The sequence below is a fragment of the Meles meles genome, chromosome 5 (assembly GCF_922984935.1).
Source record: "Meles meles chromosome 5, mMelMel3.1 paternal haplotype, whole genome shotgun sequence".
NCBI classification, from domain to species: Eukaryota; Metazoa; Chordata; class Mammalia; order Carnivora; family Mustelidae; genus Meles; species Meles meles.
The window spans coordinates 84,805,475-84,831,109 of record NC_060070.1 but is presented as its reverse complement, the minus strand read 5'-3'; the positions used below and the strand labels follow the sequence as shown (position 1 = coordinate 84,831,109).

At 38.0% G+C, this 25,635-nt stretch overlaps 2 protein-coding genes across 3 annotated transcripts in view; one reads left to right on the top strand and one right to left on the bottom strand.

Annotated features, from left to right (window-relative positions):
• Positions 1-5,339: 5,339 nt before the first annotated feature.
• RSPH4A (radial spoke head component 4A) lies at positions 5,340-16,971 on the top strand. Of its 2 annotated transcripts, XM_046004351.1 has the most exons (6): positions 5,340-6,328; positions 8,038-8,272; positions 10,778-11,518; positions 12,630-12,780; positions 13,762-13,879; positions 15,903-16,971. In XM_046004351.1, the coding sequence occupies exons 1-6, from the start codon at positions 5,643-5,645 to the stop codon at positions 16,144-16,146; spliced, it is 2,175 nt and encodes a 724-aa protein (XP_045860307.1). In that variant the 5' UTR covers positions 5,340-5,642; the 3' UTR covers positions 16,147-16,971. The 2 variants fall into 2 exon arrangements, with proteins under 2 accessions (XP_045860307.1, XP_045860308.1); XM_046004352.1 differs by lacking the exon at positions 12,630-12,780 and having other exon boundaries at positions 15,903-15,925.
• A 1,837-nt stretch (positions 16,972-18,808) lies between these two features.
• Positions 18,809-25,635, bottom strand: part of ZUP1 (zinc finger containing ubiquitin peptidase 1) — a 31,324-nt gene continuing 24,497 nt past the window's right edge. Inside the window, exons 8-10 of the mRNA XM_046006621.1 lie at positions 24,223-24,374; positions 22,958-23,178; positions 18,809-19,193 (exon numbers count right to left, since the gene is read on the bottom strand). Of these exons, the coding sequence (XP_045862577.1) occupies positions 19,146-19,193; positions 22,958-23,178; positions 24,223-24,374 (421 nt within the window). The 3' untranslated portion in view covers positions 18,809-19,145. The remainder of the gene's footprint in view (positions 19,194-22,957; positions 23,179-24,222; positions 24,375-25,635) is intronic.

Here is a 25,635-nt window from a genome sequence, read left to right as displayed (position 1 = left end):
AGCAGAGAGCCTGATGCGGGGCTTGATCCCAGGGCCCTGGGATCATGACCTGAGCTGAAGGCAGAGGATTTAACCCACTGAGCCACCCAGGCGCCCCCAAACAACTCAATTTTAAAAATAAGCTGTGGAGGGGCCCCTGGGTGGCTCAGTTATTAAGCATCTGCCTTTGGCTCAGGTCAGGAACCCAGGGTCCTGGGATCGAGCCCCGCATCAGGCTCTCTGCTCAGCAGGGAGCCCGTTTCTCCCTCTCCCTCTGCCTGCCTCTCTTCCTACTTGTGCTCTCTATATCTCTGTCAAAAAAATAAATAAAATCTTTAAAATAATAAAAAATAAAAACAAGCTGTGGAAAGATGCTCCACATCATATGTCATCAGAGAATTACAAATTTAAAAAATGAAATACCACTACATACCTAACGGAATAGCCAGAATGAGAACACTAACAATACCCATCACTGGCAAGGATGTGGAGCATCAGGAACTTCTATTCATTGCTGGTGAGAATGCAAAATGGCACTTTGGAAGACATTTGGTGATTTCTTACAAAAGTAAACATACTCTTACCTTAGGATCCCGCAGTTACACTTCTTGGTATTTACCCAAAGGTGCTGGCAACTTCTCTCCACAGAAAAACCTGCACATGAATGTTTACATCAGCTATATCCATAATTGCCAGAACTTGGAAATCTTGAACACAAGAAATCTTTCAGTAGGTAAGTGAATAAATAAACTGTGGTACACCCAGACAATGAAATATTATTTAGTGCTAAAAAGAACTATCAAGTCATGCATATACATGCAGGAAACCTAGTCTATGGTACTCAGTGAAAGAAACCAATTTGAAACAGCTACATCCTACAGGATCAGAACTATATGATATTTTGGAAAAGAAAAAACCATGGAGACAGTAAAAAGATTAGTGATTACCAGGGGTTGGAAAAGATGGAGGGTTAAATAAGAGGGACATAGAAGGTATTTAGGTCACTGAAACTACTCTGTATGACACTTGAATGGTGGATCTATGTCATTAGTCACATGCCCGATGCCAATATTACAAAAATTCAGCTGTGCATACATTTTCATGAAATGAACAAAAATGATAAGCATCAATTATATTATTAATGATAGAGGAAGATAGAAAGAAGTTTTAAAAAATGCATATATAAATGAATGCCAAATTTTCATATATTCTAACAACACTGCTCCATCCCGAGCCCTCTGCCATCCAGATTTCCTGTCCTCTCTGTTTATTATGTCTTTAATGTGCCACTAGCTGTTACAGGCATACTCATCTGATTGTGTTTCACTTTTTTGTGTTTTTGCAGGTTCCGTATTTTTTACAAATTAGAGATCTGTAGAACCAGAATTGGAAGTGGAGCCTGAAGATGTAATTGAGTTGCTGCAATCTTGTGATCAAAAACTTGAACGGATGAGGAGTTACTTCTTATGGGTGAGCAAACGAAGTGGTTTCTTTTTTTTTTTTTTAAATATTTATTTATTTGACAGAGAGAGAGGTCACAAGCAGGCAGAGAGGCAGGCAGAGAGAGAGAAACAGGCTCCCCACTGAGCAGAGAGCCCGATGCGGGGCTCGATCCCAGGACCCTGAGATCATGACCTGAGCCGAAGGCAGAGGCTTAAACCACTGAGCCACCCAGGCGCCCCACGAAGTGGTTTCTTGAAATGGAAGCTATTCTGGTGAATAGCTGTGAAGATTGGATACTGATTACGTTGCATCTGTGTCCACTAAAAGTCAATCAGTGTGTTCCCCACTGACAATTTTTACCTAGGGTACCTGTGGGAAAATTGAAAGTGGGCAGTTTAAGTCCACAGGAGAACCTGGGCCTTCAAGGGTAGGGGATGACGGGGTGGAAAGGGTGGAAATTGTGGAAAAAAAGAGGAGTCATCTAGAATGTCTGCAGGATCAGATGTGCTGTGAAATGGAAAAAGACACATTCTAATTTTTGTGGAGGTCAGGATTTTGGGGACAATGCTGTGAAGGCTTGCATATATGGGATCTCCGAACATTTGGAGGAGCTCCAGCAAAAGAGGTCAAGCTGACAAATAGTATTATAAGAATGGGTTCCATGGAGGGACCATACCTCTTGATCTGGGAATTCGTACTGAGGCCAGGAAACATGACATAAAAAGATGGGACATTTATTTTCGTAGTCTTTTGGGGTTAAATTCGTTCCCGTTTTTAAAAATACAACCCAAGGGCATGTCAGAAGGAATAGAGGGGGTTTGGCCCATAGTGAGAAAGACTGGCTGCCAATTCTCAAAGGGGCGTCTCACCAAGAAGCAAGGAGCTGAGAGTTAGCCGACATTGGGAAAGGGTCCCAACTCAGTCTGTAAAGTGTGGATTTACCCAGGATGACCTATTGTTGCCAACTGTGCCACACATTGGGAACAGAGACCTCAGAGGAAACAGAGTGGGAAAAGTTTGAGGAAAGAGGTCTTTCACCCTCATGGGCATGGCTAGTCTGACTGTTGACCCTTAGACCTTCCAACCGAACTGGAGAAAAGCCCTGGCCAGTCTGTGGAGTACTAAGGTTGCCTGCCAAAGGACCAAAAACAGAAATAAGAAAGAGAGAAGGATTCCTCCAAATGCCAAGAAGGGAAATTCTCACCCTTTTGGGCAAAGGCAGTCCAGCAGGTTTCCCCTGGGGCTTTAGATCTCCACTGAGAAGTAATTTTGGCCAGGGGTCATCGGTTCCCAATTTATTAGAGTCCATCCACTAATAGAAAGTCCTGAGAAGTCCCTGAGGCTTTTCTATGGAAAGAGTTAAGATTCCTATAACTATATTAATTTTACCTATTTGCTGCAAAGTCCTTAATTGTCACCATAGTTAAGTGGATAACTGAGTATTGTTTCACAATGACTTATGATCCTATCTGACCAAGTATCTTAAAGCCTTTTGAATATTTTTTAATTGATTTTATTTATTTGACAGACATATATAGAGAGAGAGTACAAATAGGCAGAGAGGCAAGCAGAGGAAGAGGGAAGCAGGCTCCCACCTTATTGACTGAACTACAAGGTATAATGACTCAATAATGTGGCTTCCTCAGGGTATATTTTTACCAGTGTTTGGCAAGAGGACATACGGGGAACATGCTGTTTAAGTCCCCATCAAAGTAAAGGTTGTGCAACTGGATTATTGGTCACACCCATTTCATTTGTACAATCAGTCAGAAACATAGCACTGGGCATCACCTTTAAATGTACTTCAGAGACTCCAGTGTGACACTGACTGCACACAGTCAAGGGTGATCAGTGCCTGCTGGTGTCAACCCCAGCAAAGCTACCAGGTTTGGTAGATTACTTTTCCTTGGGTAGATGCTGCCATAAGTGAATATACAAGCAGACCTTTAGACCTTCCAACCAAACTGGAGAGAAGCCCTATCAGAAATCTCTTTGAAATCCTGAGGGCTATCACTAAATCTGTTGTCAAAGCAATAGGCATCCAAGAAAAATCTTTGGACTCCCTTGTACGAGTTGTATTCGTTCATGGAATTGTTCTTGGTTCCCTCTGAGCTAAACAACGTGGGGTTTGCTCTGGGAAAAACACCTCTGGTTGTACTTGGGCAAACAGCTCTGACCAAGTAGAAACAGAACTAGATAAAATCCAAGTGCAATCCAAGTGACTAAATGCAGTGTCCACTGATTCTTTTTAGCTGGCTGCCCTCAGGAATTGCTTACTGGTTTAGGTCAATCCTCCAATTTGGAATCAGCATTTTGATCATTATTATTGGAATTTTTATCATTGTAAAACTTTGTGTCCTTTCTATAGCTAGTGTTATAAGAATACCACCCAGGTAATGGTCACTTAGCATTTTGCAATGATTTCTAAAGGGTCTGAGACATTCCATGAGGAAGCTCCAGAAACTTCAGACGATATTTAGCTTTGACAGTAAAGCCTTTCTCTGCTCTGGCACTGATGTGGAACAGAGGAAACTTTTCAGGTAAAAGAAATAGGATGTGCAATTGCTCTGAGGTAAGAAGGAATATGGAACATTTCAGTGAATCAGAGAAAAATCAGGGTGACTAGGTTGCCGACCGGAAGGGAGAGCAGCTCCAGATGAAAATGGAGAGGTAAGTAGACCAGGAGCTTTGATAGTTATTCTATGAACGAGAAGCAACTTTAGGAATACTAGAGTCAGAGTCTAGATAGCTGTTTGGGCTGGAAATAAAGCAGGAAAACTAGTGGACATTTTCTTAGGTCATTCTTTTCAGTTGCCCTTCTCCCCTAATATATCACTCTAGTTTTTCTTTCATTTTTGAGTCTATTCCAAGGATTCTAATCTGGAGAATTTGACTTCAAGGAGTACCTGAACCAGCAGAAATTAGATGAAACATTTTGTGTGCACAGACACGTATATTTTGTGAAGGGTAAGGGTGCACAGATTTATGGAAGAGCTCTGAAATTCTCCCACCAAATTGGGAGTGGGCAAGAGCTAAGGATTATGTTCTTCCATGAAGGTAGAAGTAATGACCAACATTTTACTAACTGGAAGTTACATCAATGTAAAATATCAAAAACCAAGTATTCACTTATTTAAAAAGAGAGATAGAGAACAAATGAACGAACATTGAAGACTAACGAATATTCAATTTATAGTCCAGACCATATATGTCCCATCCTTTATACCTTCTTCAAGTTGGAGACTGAACAATCTGAATTAAGTCATAGTCATTGTCATAGTCATGACCTTAAAATATTGCAGAATTATGAGTCCACACTTATATTATCAAAGAGGGATTATATTATGCCAATATAGTTTTAGGGTTCATTTGAATTTCAATCATTAGAATACAGGTAACCCATGAGCTGTATTATTTATGTAACATAACCTTCTATATTGCCTTTACTTTCAAGCTAATAATGCTGCCTACTCATCTGGCATATTCCATAAGAGGGGGAAGAATAAAAATCAGGACTTCCTTGTTTATCCTCCAAAAGCCTCTCGAGTTTGGATGGCGCAGATGAGACATCTTTGCCTTCTAACTGTGAGTCTTGGACATTCCTGGTCTGCACACTGGCTTCTCATTCGCACCTGCATCTCAGGATTTCTGAGGTCTGTCTGTGTCTGCATCTCTTTCTATCGCACCACACACACACACACACACACACACACACACACACACACCCCACATTCACTCACTCACTCGCTCACTCTGTAAATGCTTTATTTCTCTACTAATGCCTGAATCACCCCTTTCCGCGCAACGTCAATCAAACTCTCAGACCCTGAAGTTCGTCCAGGCTGGATCGCAGCTCCCACCGCTCCTCCTCCTTTGTTATTTTGTCTCCGCGGCGCCGGACCAGTTCTCAGATTTCCAAACAAGACTGGTGAACCGCAGCTCCGGTTGGCTGTGGCAGGAAGAGGAGCAGAGGTTTCACCAAATCACAAACCTAGGGTTTTCACTTCACTTGGTCTCCTCCCTAGAATCCTGGCAACAGATGTGCGTAGTTTCTCTTTGAGAAACCTTGCCTGGCGTTGCTATGGAGATCGGACGCTGCAACTTGAGGAGCCGCTAGAGCCCAGAAATCGCTTAGCCGACCTCAGCAAAGCAGCTACCCTGCCTCTTTCTATATCTGCACTACCCCTTCATCCAGAACTTCGTTTTTCTTGACTCCTTCCATGGAAGATTTGACATCCCTGAAGCAAGACAAAGAAAACCAGGAACCGGGGGAAGCAGGGCGGCCATGGGAAGAAATAGCAGCTTTTTCCCAAGATCCCGAGTCTGGATTATCTGAGCCCCTGGAATCGGAGCAGTGGCTGGAAACTGGACCCCAACCTAGAAGCAGCCCTCCGCAGAGCCCGCAGTCTAGAGCCAGCCTTCCTCTGGATGACGTCACGGGACCAGGTGCACCATCTCCGCCATCTCCACCTTCCCCTGTTCCGGAGGCTTCTTTCATTCCTTCTACGCTGGCTCTGGCCGGACAGCAGCTTGCGGCCTCTTGGCAGTCAGACAGAACCACTGATGTAAATCCCAAAGCTGAGACACCTCGCTCCCACCGTTTGGAACAATCATCTGATCAAGGAGAATCGACTGCTCCTCAAACATGCCAATCAGTGGGAGACACCTTTCAACAGTCTCAGCAAACCGAACGTCACCTGTATGAACCAGAAGATGTGAGCGATAGCAACTCTAAACAAAAAGAGCTGAGATTTAACATCTTTCAGGAGGAGGACTCAAACAGTAACTATGAACTGGATCACACTGAGTCTGGGATCTCAGAAGGGGCCCCCAGCCCGCTTGAGATTGCCATGCAGAATGCTAAGGCTTACCTGCTGAAGACCAGCAGCAAGTCTGGCTTAAATCTGTAAGCCTTAAAGGGAAAAAGGAGGGGGCGGTTGGCAAGGAAAAGGGGGTGTATCTTTGTGCGAGAGTGTGTTTCTGTGGGTGAATGGAAACATATTTGAAAAGTCTGCGTGAGTAGGAGAGTTAGTGGCTTAATAACTCTTTGCAACACAGAACTCGAAATAAGTCTTTGGTGGGGATTCTTTTAACTTCTTTAAAGACCCTTGGCACACAAATAAAACCTAGGAATTACGGAATCTTGGGATTAAAAGAGATCATGAAAATAGTGAAGTCCAAGCATCTCTCCAAGGTGCTTATAAAAAGCAATTGTCTGCTAGTGATAGGGAGTTCATGGCATCTCATCTGGGCATCCTGGTGCTTGTCTGGCTTGATTTTGAGCTTTCCCCCGCCCCCGCCCGAGGCCAGTATGGGGGTGACCGATTATCTCAGGCACCCAGAACTGTCCTGATTTGAGCACCGGGTGTTCTGCATTTTAAAAAAACCCTCAGTCTGGGGCAAACTAGAATTGGTCAAAATAATTTTCACACAATAATTAGTTTTAATTTTAAAACTAGTATTTGTTAGGAATCTTCCAGAAAACCTGAGATTGACAATTCAAAAGATTATTTCTAAAGTCCTGTTTTAAACTACAGTTTACTAAGCTTCAATGATGCGATTTATACTCAGTATGAATTCTACTTGAATTTGTCATATAAACTTATTGTCATAATTCTCTGGGTTAGATAATTAGCATGAATTTACAAATTGTGTTAAAATCCCAGAAAAGCTCATTATAAATACTTGAGAGTTCACTAACAATTTAAAACTGAACACAAAATATCAAAAAGGAAGAATTTTCTTCACTGAATTATTTTGTAACTGATATTACTTACACATCTAAATTTTATTTTATTTCCAAATGCTAAGTCTCTGAGGTCATAAATTAATATATTCTAGAATACTCACTGTTATCTTCTAAGTACTTTACAGCCTGCCCTTAAAAACTGTTCAGTAAAAACAAAAACAAAAACAAAAAACAAACAAAAAACTGTACAGTAACAGATGACTTTAACACTCTTATATGCATATCTTATTTGACAGCCATGAAAAATATTTTTTTTTGTTGTAATTTAGTCTTTTATTAAAATACAAGATCTGATATTGGTTTTACTCTGTTGAATAAAAAGTCTACAGAAAGAATTACTTCCTCCTTTTCTACCATTCTATTAAAACAAATTATTAAAACTTCCAAATTAAAAGCTATAACTACGCATTAAAATCTAATAATTATATCTTATATTTTGATACAGAGGCATTTTCAGGTTTGGAATTCTTAAAAAACACTGATACAATATCTTGCTGGAAGAACTATAAACAAAGCAAATGCAGACATTATATTAAAATCTGAAAAATAAAATGAAAATTTGGACTTGGAGCCCTCCATTTAATGTCATGTATGGCCTCTATTGGAGCAAATCAAGAAATCTAGTTGCTGTAGTATTTTTTTTTAATAAGTTAAATATTCATATCACATTGGAGGCATTTCCTAAGGGAAGTTCTAGGGTAGGTTCTTTGTGGCAGTGATGCAGTTACTGTGTTTCTCCACTTAAAATTTCTGAAGGCTTTGAGTTGTTGAAATTTCCTAGAAACCAACTAATTGAGTCTGCATGTAATGCTTCTTCAAAGGATGTTTGACATGGATATTATCTGGAATTTTCTCTTTTCACGTAGATATGATCATCTTTCTGATATGCTAACCAAGGTCTTAGATGAGCGTCCTGAAAATGCTGTGGACATCATTGAAGGTATCAGCCAAGATGTGAAGATGGCACATTTTAGGAAAAAATTAGATACACTCCAAAATGAGAATGAGATGCTTCCAATATATGAAACAGCAGAGAAGCAAAAGGCTCTTTTTCTCCAGGGAAATTTGGAAGGAGTCGACCAAGAACTGGAAGATGAAATAGTAAGTCATGGCTATCAATTTGAATAGTTTGATTCTAGGGTTTTATTTGAGATGAGTGGGTGTGGCTTGAAATTCTTATGGACTATCTTATATAGTTTCCTAAATAGTGTTTGCAACCTCATTTTGCACCATTCATTTCCTTGTTTAGAGTTTCTTATTTTTTAACATTTTGTTTAATATTTCATAGGCTTGGTTGTTTGTTATATGTTTGTGAAGTTGAGCTCCTTGATATCAGAGAAAATGATTCCTTCATCTTTTATATTCCCCCAAAGTACCTGGTATAGATGTGGGTCTAAAGCTGTTTCTTATTAAATATTTATTGAATGAATGAATTAATGTCAGATAGTTAAAAGTTGGGCTTTAAAACAAGTTGCTTATCTGCCCCTTCAATTAACTAGAGCAACTGGAAGTATCTCTAATCTTATCTGGATTCTTTTCCAAGGTGACTTCCTCATATTATGTCTTGATATTGTGCATATTACAGCAATGGGGTATCATACAAGAGGAGAGGGATAAAATATTTCTTTTAATCACTATAGACAAAGCGTTGAAAATATTTACAGAGATAGTTGGTGTCAGAGATAGATCGCTATCATGAAAGAATAAAATTAGTTGAACCACAGGAATTTTTGCTCCAAGTATTTTAAAAATAGCATCAAGTATTGTTTCCTGAATGCCCACATGCTTGTAATTTATACTACCAAGTGATTTATACTATACATCTACTGAGCTTCCATATTGTGTTACCACTAAAACCACTTAAAATCTGTCTGTATACTTGCAAATTTGATGTTTGGTGTTAAGATATTTTCAGAAACAGGCAGAGAGTTAAGTCAAGAAAAACATAAGAGGGTAGGGATCTAGACAGTAGGTTCATCTTCTAGGGCTCCACAACCTTTGTGAGACCAACCTGACACAGTGGGATACAGAGTACTCAGAAGGAGCAGGTGATATTGTGAAGAGACCTTCACAGAGTCACATAATTCGAAGTGTGTATGTTTCTTTTCCTTTTATAAACAAGATAGAACCAAAAAATCATCAGAATCATTTCAGCAAAAGATTTTTCTACCATTGAAGCAAGTTAAAATATATATATAATGAAATAGAAGACACTTTAAAAACTGTTGAGTTTTTGTTTCTTCAATCTGTTTTTTTTTTTTTTTTTCAATTTAGTAACACCTCAGACGTGGAGCAGTCTTGTTTCCAGGATCATCTTCCTCTTTGAGGGTAGAGGCTCTCTGGGTCTGGCAGGCTGCTGCTTCCCGTCCCAGGACTGGATACAAACCTGGCTGGGAAACCTGAGCATGGACTCCCAGTGAGAATTAGACATCTCCCTTCCCTGCATAGTAGAAGCACCAAAATGCTTCTAGAAAGGGGGAAAGGGCAAAATGGTGAAGGGGAGTGGGAGATACAGGTTTCCAGTTTTGAAATGAATGTCACAGAAATGAAAGACACAGCATAGGGAATACAGTCAATGATATTGCAATGCTGTCATATGGTGACAAATGGTAGCTACATCTGTGGTGAGCACAGCACATGTATAAACTTGTCCAATCACTATAGGTACACCTGAAAAAAATGTGTGTCCACTACAGTCAAGTAAAAAAAAAGAAAAGGAAAAGGAAAAAAAAATACTGAGGGGTGCAACAAATGCCAAACATGAAAGAGATGAGGGTTGTAAACAGTCATCATGCTTATTTTGACACCAACATTATAATATAAACAAGAGCAGATCACTTTTAAGAACAGCAAAGTGCTCTCAGTTTCTCTATCTTCAAGGTCTAAAATTTGTCTAAATTTATCTAAAATTTATAAGTGATCCCTATCCTACTTAAGGTTAATCTCTACTTTCTCACAGATGTTTTCTTAGTGTTCACTTGAGACTTTGCTTTTTCGCTTCTATTTCCCTTATAGAAACATTTTTTATTTTCTTCCTTATAGTAAATCCAAAAGCATTTATTATAAGTAGGGGCAAACACCTGACTAAATTATGTTTTCAAGAGAAGTCATGTATGAGCACTTATTTTATTATATCTTCCTTTTATCCTATATATTACCCTATATAGAGGGCCATATTGATTTTTATTCATCCTGTATTTTATCATATGTACATAATATATATTACTAAGAAAACTATGGTAATATGTACAAACATATATATACTTTCTTTAAATATGTATAGGGAGTTAGATTATATTTTATTATGACCACTTAAATATTTATAAAAAGATGTTCAATTTTTATTATTCATAATAGCTATTAAATTATCCTTAAGATACACACATACAACAAGGCAACTATTATATTGGTAAGTATAAGACACAATGGTAGAAGTTACATTTTTGGGTAATGAAAGAAAAATTGGAATACAGGAATTATCAAATCTAAACATTTCAAGAAATGTCAACGACATCATGGAGAGAAGTAGAGCTAATACCAAGATGTTGAAAAAGGAAAAAGGAAGAAAGCAGTTTCTAACATTAACCACAGTGTTTCTATCCCTAGGCAGAAAACTCTCTCCCAAATGTAATGGAGTCAGCTTTTTATTTCGAACAAGCTGGAGTCGGTTTGGGCACAGATGAGACTTACCGCATATTTCTTGCCCTCAAGCAGCTTACTGACACCCATCCAATCCAAAGATGCCGCTTCTGGGGCAAGATCTTGGGTCTGGAAATGAATTATATTGTAGCTGAAGTAGAATTCCGTGAGGGAGAAGATGAAGAAGATGTCGAAGACGAAGATGTAACTGAAGAGAGGGATGATGGAGACAGTGACGCTGAGGAAAATGATGAAGATGAATTACCAAGGACATTTTACAAGACCCCACAGGTTATACCAAAAGAAGAAAATAGAACGGGGGCCAACAAATACATGTATTTTGTGTGCAATGAACCAGGAGGACCATGGGTGAAGTTACCATCGGTTACGCCTGCACAAATTGTTACTGCAAGAAAGATCAAGAAATTTTTCACTGGGCGTTTAGAGACTCCCATTGTAAGCTACCCACCTTTCCCAGGAAATGAGAGCAATTACTTACGAGCACAAATTGCCAGAATTTCAGCAGGGACCCACGTCAGCCCTCTGGGATTCTATCAGTTTGGTGAAGAGGAGGGAGAGGAGGAGGAAGAGGTAGAAGGCCGGCGAGATAGCTTTGAAGAAAACCTAGATTTTGAAGGCATCCAAGTGATCGATCTCGTGGAATCCCTTTCCAATTGGGTTCATCATGTGCAACACATTCTCCCTCAGGTAGGGATTTTTCAGTTCTCAATCTATCAGCCAATCAGCAAATTTTTATTAAATTCTCTCTACAATGCACAGATATATACAAAACAAAGTTCTTCAGATCCTAGACAAAGAAACCACTGAAAAATCAAATAAAAGTACAGAGGACTATGAAATTGCCAAGTCATGGAGATCTGGGATCTTTGAACAAATGTTTATTTCCAAAAAGAAATAAAATAAATATTTCTATGGAGAATTTGAAAAATTATGTGAGGATTTAGATTAACGTGTGTTGTGAAATTGCATTTTATATGTTAACTATAGATAGGTGCATTCCTGTTTTGGGAACAGTTCTTTTATTCTATTTCTATAATACATGGAGCTTTTATACCAAGAAAAATAAACTATTATAACAAAAATGAAAACAAGTAGTGCTGTATAGCATTTATTTTGCACCCCTTCTGCCAGGTGCTCTTAATAGCACTTAATCGAATTGGTATTATCTCATGTAATCCTCACAACTGCAGGGAAGACTAATATTATCTTGATTATACAGATGGGGAAATCGAGGCAGAAAGCTTAGAAAATGTGAAAAAGGGAATATAGCTAATAGGAAAGAGAGTCACATGTGAATGGGCAGAATCGATCCTCTTAATCACCCGCTATCCTGCCACATCTGCAGGTAGAGAATCATTACACTTTGATCTACGGAAGAGGGACTCTTCTATGTATCTGGATGAGGGTTACTCAAATGAGAAATAACCCCAAACCTAACTTTATTATCACACTTAAAAATTTGTTAATGCTACCAATAATAGTACCTTACCACTTTCCCATAAATTATTTGTTACAAATTAATAAAGTGCATTATTTTTTTCCACTAAGGTTTTGTGGATTTCAAAATATAACTGTTCTGTAACTTTAGGAAGTTGGCAAATTTATGAAATAAATTATACCATTTTTTGCTCGAAATAAGCTAGACCAAAAACCTCGTACTTGGGATGTTGAATGCATAAGTGACTGATGAAATTCCCATATGGTAGGACTTCCTGCAGATAATTGCTTTAATCCAATAAATAGTCCAATATTTTAAGGTCCTCATTAGATTACTAAATCTTGTAATATTCATTCCCAGGGTCGCTGTAATTGGTTCAATCCCATGCAAAAAAGTGAGGAGGAGGAGGAAGAGGAAGATGAAGAAAAAGAAGAAGAAAAAGGAGAAGAGCCTGAGTTTATGGAACAGGAAGTGGGGCCTCCTCTTTTGACACCAATCTCTGAAGATTTAGGTAGTTTTACACAAACTACATAATATATACCATGTGTATTATATACATATATAGATATTATGTGTACATAATATAGTATATATACTGTAATGTATTTTTCATGTACATATGCTATACTATACATAGTATACATATATATTATAGTTTTTATGCATATATATAATATACTGTATGTATTATATGGTTAATAAATGAGAGTTGGAAACCTATTAAAAGTGAACAGGAGAAAGTGAATTTCATCCCCTTTCTCCTTCATGTGTTTTGGGAGAGTGGGGAATAGAGAATATAGCTGTCCTCATCAGCAACTTTCTCAGACAGAGGGTGAAGCAGTGATGCAGGGAAGAAAAGTAAATTGGCTGCAGCTCTTATTGGAAATGCTGACAGCTGTCTTCTGTATCATTCTTGTATTGCATTCTGCAGACCATAATCTAAAGCCATAAACACATAACATAGAGCCCGATACGGGGCTCGATCCCAGGACTCTGGGATCATGACCTAAGGTGAAGGCAGAGGCTTTAACCCACTGAGCCACCCAGGGGCCCCTAGTTATGTGGTTTTTTAACCACATAGGTATTGTGGGTTTTTTAAATCCTCTCTTGTCCTCCTAGTCTTGTTTCTTCCTATTCAGTTTTGGAGCAGTTTTGCTTGTAACCTTTGTTCTCTTTCATAACAGTAATTTGATCTTTTATTTGGTCATTAAATAATATCCTCTCTACCACATAGTTCTCCTCTCCCTTAATAAAACTTTTCTGTTGCACAGATGGACACACCCATGCACACATACATGCATATAAATAATCAAATTTTGTTGTTCCACAGGGTTCATAAATTACCCTTCTGACTTTATGTTAAGCTGCTGATGTTTAATTTTTCTTTATATGTCAAATATGTGTGTTTTAAGATTTGTAAAAAGAAGTCTGTTGCATAGTATATCCTTGTCTATACAGGAGTTAAGCTTTTGAATTTCTCTTTGGTTTACAGAAATCCAGAATATACCACCTTGGACAACACGGCTGTCCTCAACTCTCATTCCTCAATATGCTATTGCAGTCCTTAGATCCAACCTTTGGCCTGGAGCATATGCCTTTTCCAATGGCAAGTAAGTATACAAAGCCATTATCAAGATTATTTAAGTGCTAGAAATTATAATTATCACTGGAATGTTGTTCTGTTGTTGTTGTTTTTTTTTCTTTTTCCCCTCCCTCATCTGCTTCCCCAGGTGAAGCACAAGCCTGGGTGAGGCAGTTAGAGTAATCCCAGAGTAAGAGACAAGGCTGCCCTGGGTGGTTGTTCAGGGCAGCCACTCACAAGAAACTGGAGGAGATCCCAGACCAGGATGGGAGGGGTAAAAAGAGTATGGGCAGTCTACCCAGATTAAGGGGTTGGGGGAGAGATACCTAGGAAGGACCAGCCCATGAGCCAGAAGTCATGTTCAGCACTTGTACTTACATCTTCTCCATGAGTTCTTATCACTACTCTGGGGAGAGGTGTCCCCAGTTTCACAGCTTAGGAAATGGGGCTGAGATAAAGATAGAGCAAGCAGTTGGAGGCAGATGATAAAGTCCCCAGATTTCACAGTGGGTAAAATGTCACTGCCTAGGACGAGCTTCTTCCTGTTGCCAAGTTGACCACTTCCAGGGAACCCGTGTCACCACAATCAGATAAGCTGTTTTCTCACTGGGCCAGTTTTCCAGTGATGTGTTTTTGGAGCCAAATATGGTGCCAGGAATGCTAAGGAAGGAGGAAGGCAGGTAACTCATCTTGGCATGTCAGGTGTGTGTGCTGTAAGATTCAGTCCAACAACATTTATATTACATAGTGAAGCATCAAAATTAGAACACTAGAGTAATTAAGACTTCTGTCCTAATATGGTTTTTCTTCTGATTATTTGAGCAATAGACTTCCTCATTTTCTAGGATTAATGGAGGTAGTCCTATGCAGTGTTTAGTTTGAATCTCACATAATTTTTCTTGGCTATCTTGATAAAAAGTAATTTAAAGTATGTATTATTTAAGCTATCACTTTCAAGAGAATTAGGATCAAGAGGATACTCAATGTCCTTTTATCCTTCACCCAGAACATACGCTTCATTTGTCTTATGCTTCCATTTCTCATCTAAGAACCCAGTGTCAGAAGCTCAACTAAGCTGGAGGGAGAGCTGAGCTGCCAAATGTGAGAGTTGCCATTATAGCCACAAGCCAAAAATGAGTTGAGCTTTTGATCATTTACTATATAATATAAGGAGGAGAAAACTCTGACTGCTCCTGTCCCATTTTCCTTCCTGGAATGGCACACTGATGGAAGGTCATCTCACTGAGGAGTCCCCAAATATCAGGCTTCTGCAGTTTTATAGACTTGAGGGTCCAGAAAGCTGGCGGAGGGTGGGGGGAAGGGCTAGAAGTGAAAAAGCACCGAGTACTTAGAGTAGGGAGAAGTGTCTTTAAGGTATACCCCTTCTGAAACTCCATAAGGAGGCCCTGGCGGAGGCACCTGAAGACCTCTGCTGAAGGCCTCTGCTAAGACCTAGAATGAAGGCAGCTGTGCCAGGAACTCAGCTATGCGAAGAGCATGGCAGGCTGGATGGGTCAGAGTCCTTGACTAGAACCTTCCTTAGAGACTGCAATGCGCTGGCTGGGCATAACACAGTGACAGCAGTTTCCCCGTGACGCCTTCCAGGTAAAGCCCGACAACTGTGTATATGTGGGCCCGAAAAACCACACACAGATTTGTAACCAATCACAAGCACCGTCTTCCATACCAGTAATTTGCTAAATTGACAACTTTTTAGTTCTTCCCAATGCTGAAGAGTAACTGTTTAAATTAGTTGTTTTGTTTTTTTCTGAAAATAGCAATTAAATGATTAAAGATGGTGGTCTAGGTGTAGCGTACATGTTGACAGTTTGGCCCACCTCTTAGCCAGCTTCAACGGTTTGGATCACAGTAGTGTGTCCTGTAGTAAAAGAATCATCGAGGGCTATTTCATCCCTAGCACTTAAAATGTAATGTTTTGAAATTATGGGACCATAACGCTGAGAGTGATCAGCTTTTACAGAAGAGAAGGATCAATTTTTCTTACTGAAAAATGATATAATGATCATCAACTTTCTTTTCAAATTTTATAGAAAGTTTGAAAATTTCTACATAGGCTGGGGTCATAAATATAGTCCGGACAACTACGCACCCCCAGCTCTACCACCAGTTTACCAAGAATACCCCAGCGGGGCCGAAATTACAGAAATGGATGATCCTAGCGTGGAAGAAGAGCAGGCTTTCCGAGCCACGCGGGAAGCAGCTGCTCTTCCTGTTGAAGAAATGGGAGAAACTGAGGAAGATGAAGATGAGGACGATGATTCTGACCAAGAATAGTATCAGCCCAGCCTTGTGTGAGACTGGTACACATATACTGTGTGTGGACTCTTCATTTTACATATATAGTATGTAGTACAGAATTACATAAAATTGGCAGCTATTCATGGACGAAATATCATTTCTTGAAAATGTCCAGTTTGGAATTTCATATGTGCAACTACTAATATGTACCTCTAGAAAGACATTTGATGGAATTTCCAGAGGCTAAATAACACGTTCCTGTTCTGTTGGCTACAGCTAATAGAATAATGTGCATTCTTAAAAATTTAAAAAAAAAAAGAAGTCTTAGGTTTAATTTCTAATATGGCAAACATGCAAAGATGTGATCCACAAAATCTTCTTAAGGACTTTAATATTTGTTACTTTATTATTACTTTAATAATTTAATTATTACTTTAATAATAATACTGGGGCCAAAATTATTGATAATCCCTCAATCAGAGCATGTATTTTTAACCAGTCTGTGAGGCTGTACACAAATAATGTGTATGTATGTGTGTGGGAGGGCCTGTTTTTTGTTTTGCTGGGGAGAGGATTTAAAATTCTTTCACCTGCTCAGAGACTGTGAGCACTCAAAATTTTGACACTTTTGTCACTTTTTTTTTTTTTTAAGATTTTATTTATTTGACAGAGAGAATGAGCACAACTAGGGGGAGAAGGCAGAGGGAGAGAAGCAGGTTCGCCGCCAAGTGGGGAACTGGACACTGGATGCAGGCCTGGATCCCAGGACTCTGGGATCATGACCTGAGCCGAAGGCAGATGCTTAACAACTGAGCCACCCAGGTGTCCCTCCTTGTTACTTCTTAAAAAATGTTCTCAATCCTGGAATCCAATCCTGCATCTGGCTCTTTGCTCTGCAGGGAGCCTGTTTCTCCCTCTGCCTGCAGCTCCCCCTGCTTGTGTTCTCTCTGACAAAGAAATAAATAAAACTAAAAAAAAAAAAAAAAAAAAATTCTCAGTCTGACTCCTTTATCCTACAGAAATAGGTTTGGTCTGATTAGGGAAAAATGATCTACACAGAGATGGCTAGCTGGGATATCCAAAGACTTCAGAGCACTATTTTTCTACTACTGTTTCTCTAAAACTAGTTATTTCCATTCATTAAAAAAGGTTTTTTTTTAAGGCCTCTATATGTCAGGCACTCTGAAACTAATATTAAAAAGTAGACATTGCTCCTGAATCCATTCAAGGAGGGAAATATGAAAAGAGAATAGAAAATCAGAACAGTTTGCAACTTAGCAGGTATTGTGATATAAATGTCACAGGATACCATAGAACAGTGTTTCCCAATTTAAAATTGTTACCAACTTAAAAATAAAAATTCTCACCCAATGCCACTATTTTGTGAAATAAAGTTATCACAGCAATTTTGACTTCTGTAATTATCTTATCACGGACTGGCAGTTCTCATATCACTGATCTATCTATACTTTGAAAAAGACTGCTGTCAAATACTTAGAAGGTTCATTTAATCCAGACATGAGCCTTGCAGAAAGCATTTCCAAGAGGTAGAGAACTATGGGGAGATGGGTCAGAGGCAGCATCAGCTGTTTTTTGGCAAAGAACTTTAGGCTGGAAGGAGTAGAACTTTGAGGGTGGTGAGAGATGAGCCTGAAGAGGTAAGCAGGGCCCAGGTTGTGTGGAATGTCTGGACTTTATCCAGCAATGAAGCAATGAAGAAGGCTCAACTAGAAGTAACAAAATCACATCTGTATTTCAAAACATTTGGCCTATGTGTGGAAGACTGACTGACACAGGATCAAGATAGGGAGACCAGTTAGGAGATTATTATATTATCCAGATAAAAGGTAATGATGGCACGAAACAAGATAAAGTAGAAATCTGTAAAGTAGATCTAAAGTAGAAACAAGATAACGTAGGTTACCCGAGAGAGGAAAGATGATTTCCAGAATTTTCCAATTGGCAGTATTATTCACTCTTGGAGTGCAGCTTTTACTATTTGATGGAATAGCTAATATTTATAAAACCCTATTCAAGTATGTTCTTTTTTCATTGTGTTGTTTTTTGTTGTTGTGTAATATCCATTTCCTTATCTACCCTAATTTCCTTTCAAGAAACTGCCTCTGTCCCATGGCATAGTCTCATGCCAACCAGATGTGGCCTTTCTAGAATCTGAATTTTGAACAGCGACAATTGACTTGGCTCCTAACCTGATAGTTCCACTATAAATCAGACCACATTCTAGCCTCCAGAATTGCCTTTGTTCCAGAACAGTTTCCTAGCTACCTGTGTATTCTCTGAGCTTCTGATGATCTTTCAATGAATTCCCTTCTGCTCAAATTGGCCAAAGTAGGATTCCTGCTTGCAACCTTACTTGACACATCCAACATGAACCTGAAAGTTTGTTTCCTACAGGATATGTGAAACATAGGTTTCTAATTCACAATTGCATGGGTAAGAGCATAAATATTTAACAAAAGCAAATCCCTCTTTTTAGAACTATACCTGTTAAATATTAAGGTAATCTCTAAGTGATGAGGAGGGAATTTCATTATATATGTTTTATAACAAAAGAAAGCAGAATGCTCAAATGTAAGAGTTTGGAAGTGAGACAGCCTGCATTCATACCCTCGATTACAATCATTTTCTTGGGTGAATTATAAACTTTGCAGAGCTTCAGCTTCCTTCCAGGACTAACAGAATCTGTCTCACAGAATTGAGGATTACACTAATTAAAAATGGAAAAATACTAGGATACCTAATAGAAGGACCCAATAAATATTACATAGGACTACTACACAAAACCAGTTTCTAACACATGGATATGAGGAAATACAGAACTCATAATGCAAACAAAATAGTTTATTGAAATAGTTACTAAACAGTGAGGTACTTGAGGTATGATTTAGATGTTTTAGACATTAAATTACAAGTTGAGTATTTAAAGAATTCAGGTTCATAGCTGTATTAGGGACTTCAATATCTGAATTTGGAAAATAAAGTAAAATTCCATGATCATTGAAATACTTAATTCTTCAAGGAATCTTCTCAGCTGTGAAGACTTGAGAAGCTTGTCTCCTGGCCTTGAAAAGGAATTTTAAAGAACTGTTAATTTTAAGGAGTCCATTATTTAGAATTTATATTAATTATCTAATATAAAAAATAAAATCTAGAAAAATTTGAAGGTAATGAAAATTCCTTAAGAAAAATTATAGCTTCAAACTTAAGAAAATTAGAAATAAGCTTTTTTTTTTTTTTAAAGTAGACTCCTCACCCAGAGTGGAACATGATGTGGGGCTTGAACTTTGGAGCTGAGATCAAGACCTGTGTGAGATCGAGTTAGATGCTTAACTGAGCCACCCAGGCACCCCAGAAATAAACATTTTTAAAGCCAAACCAAAAAGAAAAAAAAAAAGAAATTAAACAAAATACCAGGTAAAGACAAAACAGAAAAAAATAAAAATTCTATGTTTTAAGGAATAATGAGTCAAAGTAAAAATGATGGCTCACAGTCAGAAAGAGACATGTATAAACACAGAGGAGAGAGAGAGGGCTGTGAACAGAGAACCTTTAAGAAAATTATTTCCTTCATTATGGCCTTAAAAATGTCACTTTTAAAGACTTAGAGAGAGAGAGAGGGCTTGCACAAGCAAGGGGAAGAGGGAGGGGGACAAGCAGACTCCCCACTGAGCAGGGAGCCTGAGGAAGGGGAGGGGAGGGTGGCTGGATCCTAGGACCCTGAGATCATGATCTGAGCTGAAGGCAGATGCTCAATTGTCTGAGGTACCCAAGTGCCCCTAAAAGACTTTTAATCTCCTATTTTCATAATTTGTGTTTACAAGTCAAAACATATTATACCAAGCTAATTTAAAACAAAGTTAAATCAAGTTAAGAGTACAAGGATTACATAATGGAAAACAAAGAATGCGGTGATACAATTTAACTACAATATGTCAACACATGAAAAGAATTGAGAATGGCTATTAAATAGGTTTGTATCCATTACAACTGAACTGTATCAGGAGATACCTTCCAGCATAAATCCTTTCACCTAAACAAGTGGTCCAAAATCTGTAACAGTTTGGAATTATTAGATACTCAAAATATATTCATGGTAGAAATGTATTATGGTAATTATAGGACAACTGCCAGGATGAAAACAATTTTGTGAAATCCGATTCCTCTCCTTGAGTAAGAGCTGCATGATTATTAAAATATAATTAATTAACTCCAAATATGAGAAAAAAACATAAAATGCAGCTATAAATATCTACATCTTATGATACTTTAAAATACCAAATTTGTTCTGAAATTCCTACAATTAAAATTATAGTTATCACTTGGGAGGAAAAAGGTATTTTAAAATGAGATATAAGAAAACTACCACCCTAAAATAAAAAGTAAAGTCATTAATGTGTTCTTAGTTACAGATGCAAGTTTCTATCTGGTGATATGCAGATCAGTCAATACATCAGTATTTGCTGAATTCCTATAATGTATAATGTATAAAAGCACTGTTAAAAATGGAAGAATAACTACAGGACACAGTGGTTTAAAAAAAAAAAAGGGAAAAAACAAAACCCCGAGCTTGAAAGCGATATATGAAAACAGTATTAACTGATGATTTTTCGTTTTTCAAAATATACTGTCCTCTTTCTACATTTAGATCAAAGGATTTTCATGCGTTTTCATGATTAACAATTGAGGACTTTTTGTGAGGATTTCTACATTTAGATCAAAATATACTGTCCTATCTTTCCAATAAAAGTGAATTGTTCCCATATAAGCTTACTTAGCAAACATGAAACGATGAGACTTTGTATCCTCCCAGAAGAAGCAATATAGAGGATGCTGGATGTAGATGGACTGAACAGGAATCCTGGCTCTTGTAACTTAGCAGCTGCATGACCTTAGAAACGTTAACAACTTTTCGAGCTTAGGTATTCTCATTTGTAAAATGGGAATAATAGTGCCTATACTATGCGATAGATTACATTAGTTAATATCTGTGTAAAATGCTTAGGATGGTGCCTAGTACAAAGCAAGCATTATAAAGTACTACTTTATTAATATTACAATTATAATCACTAATCATATTGTTATTTCTTCTCTCTCTGGCGGTATTATACATAGTCAGTCAAGTCCTGATTCTTTTGGTTAAAGACACAGCTACCCTCCATGACTCAAAAAAAAAAGTACAGTAGCATATGTACATTTTTAGTATTCTACTAACACCAATGTCTCAGTTTCCAAAACCAGAAAGTTAACAACTAAAATATTCAGCTAGGCTCCATGATAATATTTAATCTCACCTATGCTCTGCTGATGAACATTTATAACTACTAAAACTAACCTCTAACAAACAAAAGCAGTCTCTTATAGAGAACAGACAGCTACCAGAGGGGAGGTGGGTTCAGGGATGGGTGAACTAGGTGAAGGGGATTAAGAGTACACTTTACTGAGTAATGTACAGAATTGCTGAATCACTACATCGTATACCTGAAATCAATATAATATTGTATGTTAACAACACTGGAATTACAATAAAAATATAGGGACACTTGGGTGGCTCAGATGGTTAAGCATGTGCCTTTGGCACAGGTCATGCATGATTTCAGGGTCCTGGGATCAAGTCCCATATTAGGCTCCTTGCTCAGTGGGGAGCCTGGTTCTCCCTCTGCTTGCCGCTCCTCTGGCTTGTGCTCTCTCTTTGACAAGTAAATAAAATCTTTAAAAATAAAATAAAATAAAAATGTAGGGGCACCTTGGGCAGCTCAGTTAAGCAACTGCCTTCCACTTGGGTCATGATCCCAGGATCCTGGGATCGAGCCCTACTTGGGGCTCCCTGCCCAACAGGGAGCCTACTTCTTCCTCTCCCTCCCCCTGCTTATGTGTGCATGCATGCTCTCTTGAATAAATACAATCTTTTAAAAAATAAAATAAAAATATGTCTTTTTCAAAGTAATAAATAAATGAATAAAATTACTCTAATTTTATGCAGCCAAATTAATGATAGGGTGCAAAAATGAATGTGATTTCGGCATTTATGTCACAACAAAGAAACCTTTAAGATGTAATTAACTGAAGAACTTCTGAAACAATCTTCACCTTTATAATCCAAGTTGTAAGGCTGAAAAGATGAATTCTAGTTCTCTCTCTCATTTCAAGTAATTTTAGTGCTTTTTCTTGTAATCCTATTACTCTTCATAAATGGTCCTCTCTAGTCTTTGGTCTCTTTTCTCCTCAGAGGGAACAAATCATGTGGAGTAGTCTGGTAGGGAAATTTCTTAAGATACTGAGAACTGTATTTTCTAGAATTGATGTGACATTACATAACTTCAGTTTATACCAAGTGGAGGGTTTTCTATACCTAGAAATTCTTCCGAATGTACCAGTCACCACTTAACTGTAAAGGATAAAGAGGCAACTGTTTGAAGTTAAATTCTAAAACTGTGTTGTATATCCAGTAACTGCAGATGCGTAAGATAGAGCCACAATAATTATAAGAATCATACTTAATAAACCATAATTATTAAGATCAATACACATTAGGTCTCCTGGGATTGAGTTAGGTTTTCTTACCATATATGTTGCCACTTTTCATCATTTGCCTGGATTAACAATTACATTATATAAGATTAAACATTTTTATGAAGCTGAGTAAAGTATTTGAAAGTCATTAGGTAGCATTTGAAATTTAAAGATGTCCACTCCAGAAATTAAATGATACAAAACCAAAATAATGCAGAATGAGATACAAAGGGATAACACCGATTTTAACTAAAAATCTTAAACTTGTAAATTCAACTTGTTCAAGCTTCACATAATCAAATATGTAGATACTTACAACTTTCTCCTCTGAAGAAAGGACACCCTCTACTGCTACTATCTGGTATTGCTTATGTTTTAAATTTCCCACAAATTTCCGAAGTTGCTTGAGATTGCTAGCCTCCATGTCTTGCTTTAACAGTTTCTGCATTTCTCGAGAAGGACATCCAGGATCAAATATTAGTAAACATAATGTTCGGTTTTTTCTCTCTTCAATTCCAACAACTGTGCGACTATGACCTATCAAAAAATAAAATAAAAAAAAACCAGCTATATATGTGTGTGTCCTATCTATTGCTATACATATAGACATGTTACTGAACATACACACACAGTATATATATTCTCTGCAGTATGTGCACATGTGTGTTTAGAATAGAAATACAGTCAGTCCCTCTAACAGGTACTCTCTCTCTGAAGACACAGTAGGTTAAATTCTATTTCTTAGCCTTCAGTTTTCATTTGCTCAATTTTCCTTTTCTCAAAGGTTTCATTACAAAAAAACTCTTGTGTCTATTGTGCCATCTTATTTTAGTTTTTCATTCCTAATCCCTTGATCTTTCTTATCCAAATTATCTCACAAGAAAGCATTTGAAAATTACCTACCACAGAACAAAAACTCTCATGAATCCCAAAGGTTAACAAAAGTAAATTTATATATATTAGAATTTCAATGGATAGGGCTTAACTTTTACAGCTTATATTCCTAAATGATGAGACTCCCTACATTTACTTCTCCTATTCCTGTTGATTCAAATCATCCATTCAACAAAATTTATCAAGTGTCTATGTGTCAGGTACTATTCCAAGCAGTTAGCTATACAGAAGCAAATAAAACAAACATTCCTGCCTTCATGGAGTTTTCACTCTAAAAGGAAGGAATATAAACAAAGTAAATAAATCAGCATATTATTATGTTTGAAGCAAAAATATAAAGCAGGGAAGAGAAACAGAAAATGCCAGTGGTGAGGAGGGGGATAACAAGATGGAATTTCAAATAAGGTGATCAGGGAAGGCTTCACTGAAGCCTTAGGTGAAGACCTAAAAAAGTAAGGGATGAACAAGACAGCAGAAGAGTGAACTGGGTGGCCCTGAAATAATATAAGGGATAGCACCCTTCAATACCCAGGAAGGTACCAATCATAAGGACAATGTAGCTCTGAAAATCAGACTAATGTCACAATACTCTCCTCTTCCCTATTACCTGAATCTTAAAAGAGCAAAAGTCAATTAGTTTTCCTGTAAAGGTATAAGCTATAATTATTATCTATGAGTTATACCAACCTTGATGCTGAAGATAGATTGGAGGTTTAGATGTACACATTACTTTTGGACTCCCTTCTCGGTCTGAAGAATAATAGTTCAATATCCATTCAAATAAACGAGGATGTGTACCCAAAGGACCAGTTGACTTATGAAAATCAACTATGTGGCACCTATAAAAAAATTAACAAAATGGACTGTTTGTAAAAGAGTTTTTAAAACTTTCACCAATGGAGTCATCAAATACAAAGAAATTTTAATTTAGAACTAATTTTATCTCATCAGTATTTTCTTAAGAAGAAAATAAATATAAGTTTCATTATGTACCCGGAAAAATGTCATTTTATGAAGAGATAATTATTTAAATAATTTCATAATAAGAGTGATCACTGATCTAAAAGTTACATTTTCTGACACATAGAATTCCCATGAACAGTAAATAAGGACCATACTTGGTTTTTAGAAGTCATCTACATGTAATGTAAGACACAACTTTCATTCTAAATTCTCTAAACCTGATGATCAATTAGAAGCTGACTTCTTTTTTTAAAGGTTTTTCTTTTTTTTAAGATTTTATTTATTTGACAGAGAAATCAGAAGTAGGTAGAGAGGCAGGCAGAGAGAGAGGGAGAAGCAGGCACCCCGCTGAGCAGAGAACCTGATGCAGGGCTCGATTCTAGGACCCCGAGATCATGACCTGAGCCAAAGGCAGAGGCTTAACCCACTGAGCCACCCAGGCACCCCTAGAAGCTGACTTCTAATTTTAATTCCACAATAGCCATTCACACCTATCAAAAATATCCTGAGTAGGGGCACCTGGGTGGCTCAGCAGGTTAAAGCCTCTGCCTTCGGCTCAGGTCATGATCCCAGCATCCTGGGATCGAGCCCCGCATCGGGCTCTCTGCTCAGCAGGGAGCCTGCTTCCTCCTCTCTCTCTCTCTCTCTGCCTGCCTCTCTCTGTCTGCCAAATAAATAAAAATAAAATCTTTAAAAAAAAAAAAAATCCTGAGTATTTTTCCTGTTGGCTCTCACAAATTCCAATAACAGACAAGAAAAGAATACCTACAAAGATCTCAAAAAACCCTGTATGGACTTCCATCTATACATCTATCTATCTGCTACTTGGCACTAGACTACAGTGGTATTCCTTCCACAAGACGAAGTCAACCTTGAATAAATGAAATTATTTTAACCAGAAGCACTATTGACAGTTCTCAGCAACTATTTTTAAAAGGTCAGGTATAAGCTAGGGGCGCCTGGGTGGCTCTGTGAGTTAGTGTTCTAACACTTGATTTCTGCTCAGGTCATGCTCTCAAGGTTCTGGGATCAAGCCCCAAGTCAGGCTCCCTGCTGAGTAAGGAGTCTGCTTGAGAGTCTCTCTCTCCCCCTGCCCTTCCCCCAACCTGTGCGTGCATGCTCTTTCTCTCTCATAAA

Coding starts and splice junctions, on each gene's coding strand:
- RSPH4A (XM_046004351.1), top strand. CDS start 5,643: ATGGAAGATTTGACATCCCTGAAGCAAGACAAAGAAAACCAGGAACCG. Junction 8,273..10,777: donor AAGAACTGGAAGATGAAATA/GTAAGTCATGGC, acceptor TTCTATCCCTAG/GCAGAAAACTCTCTCCCAAA. Junction 11,519..12,629: donor TGCAACACATTCTCCCTCAG/GTAGGGATTTTT, acceptor ATTCATTCCCAG/GGTCGCTGTAATTGGTTCAA.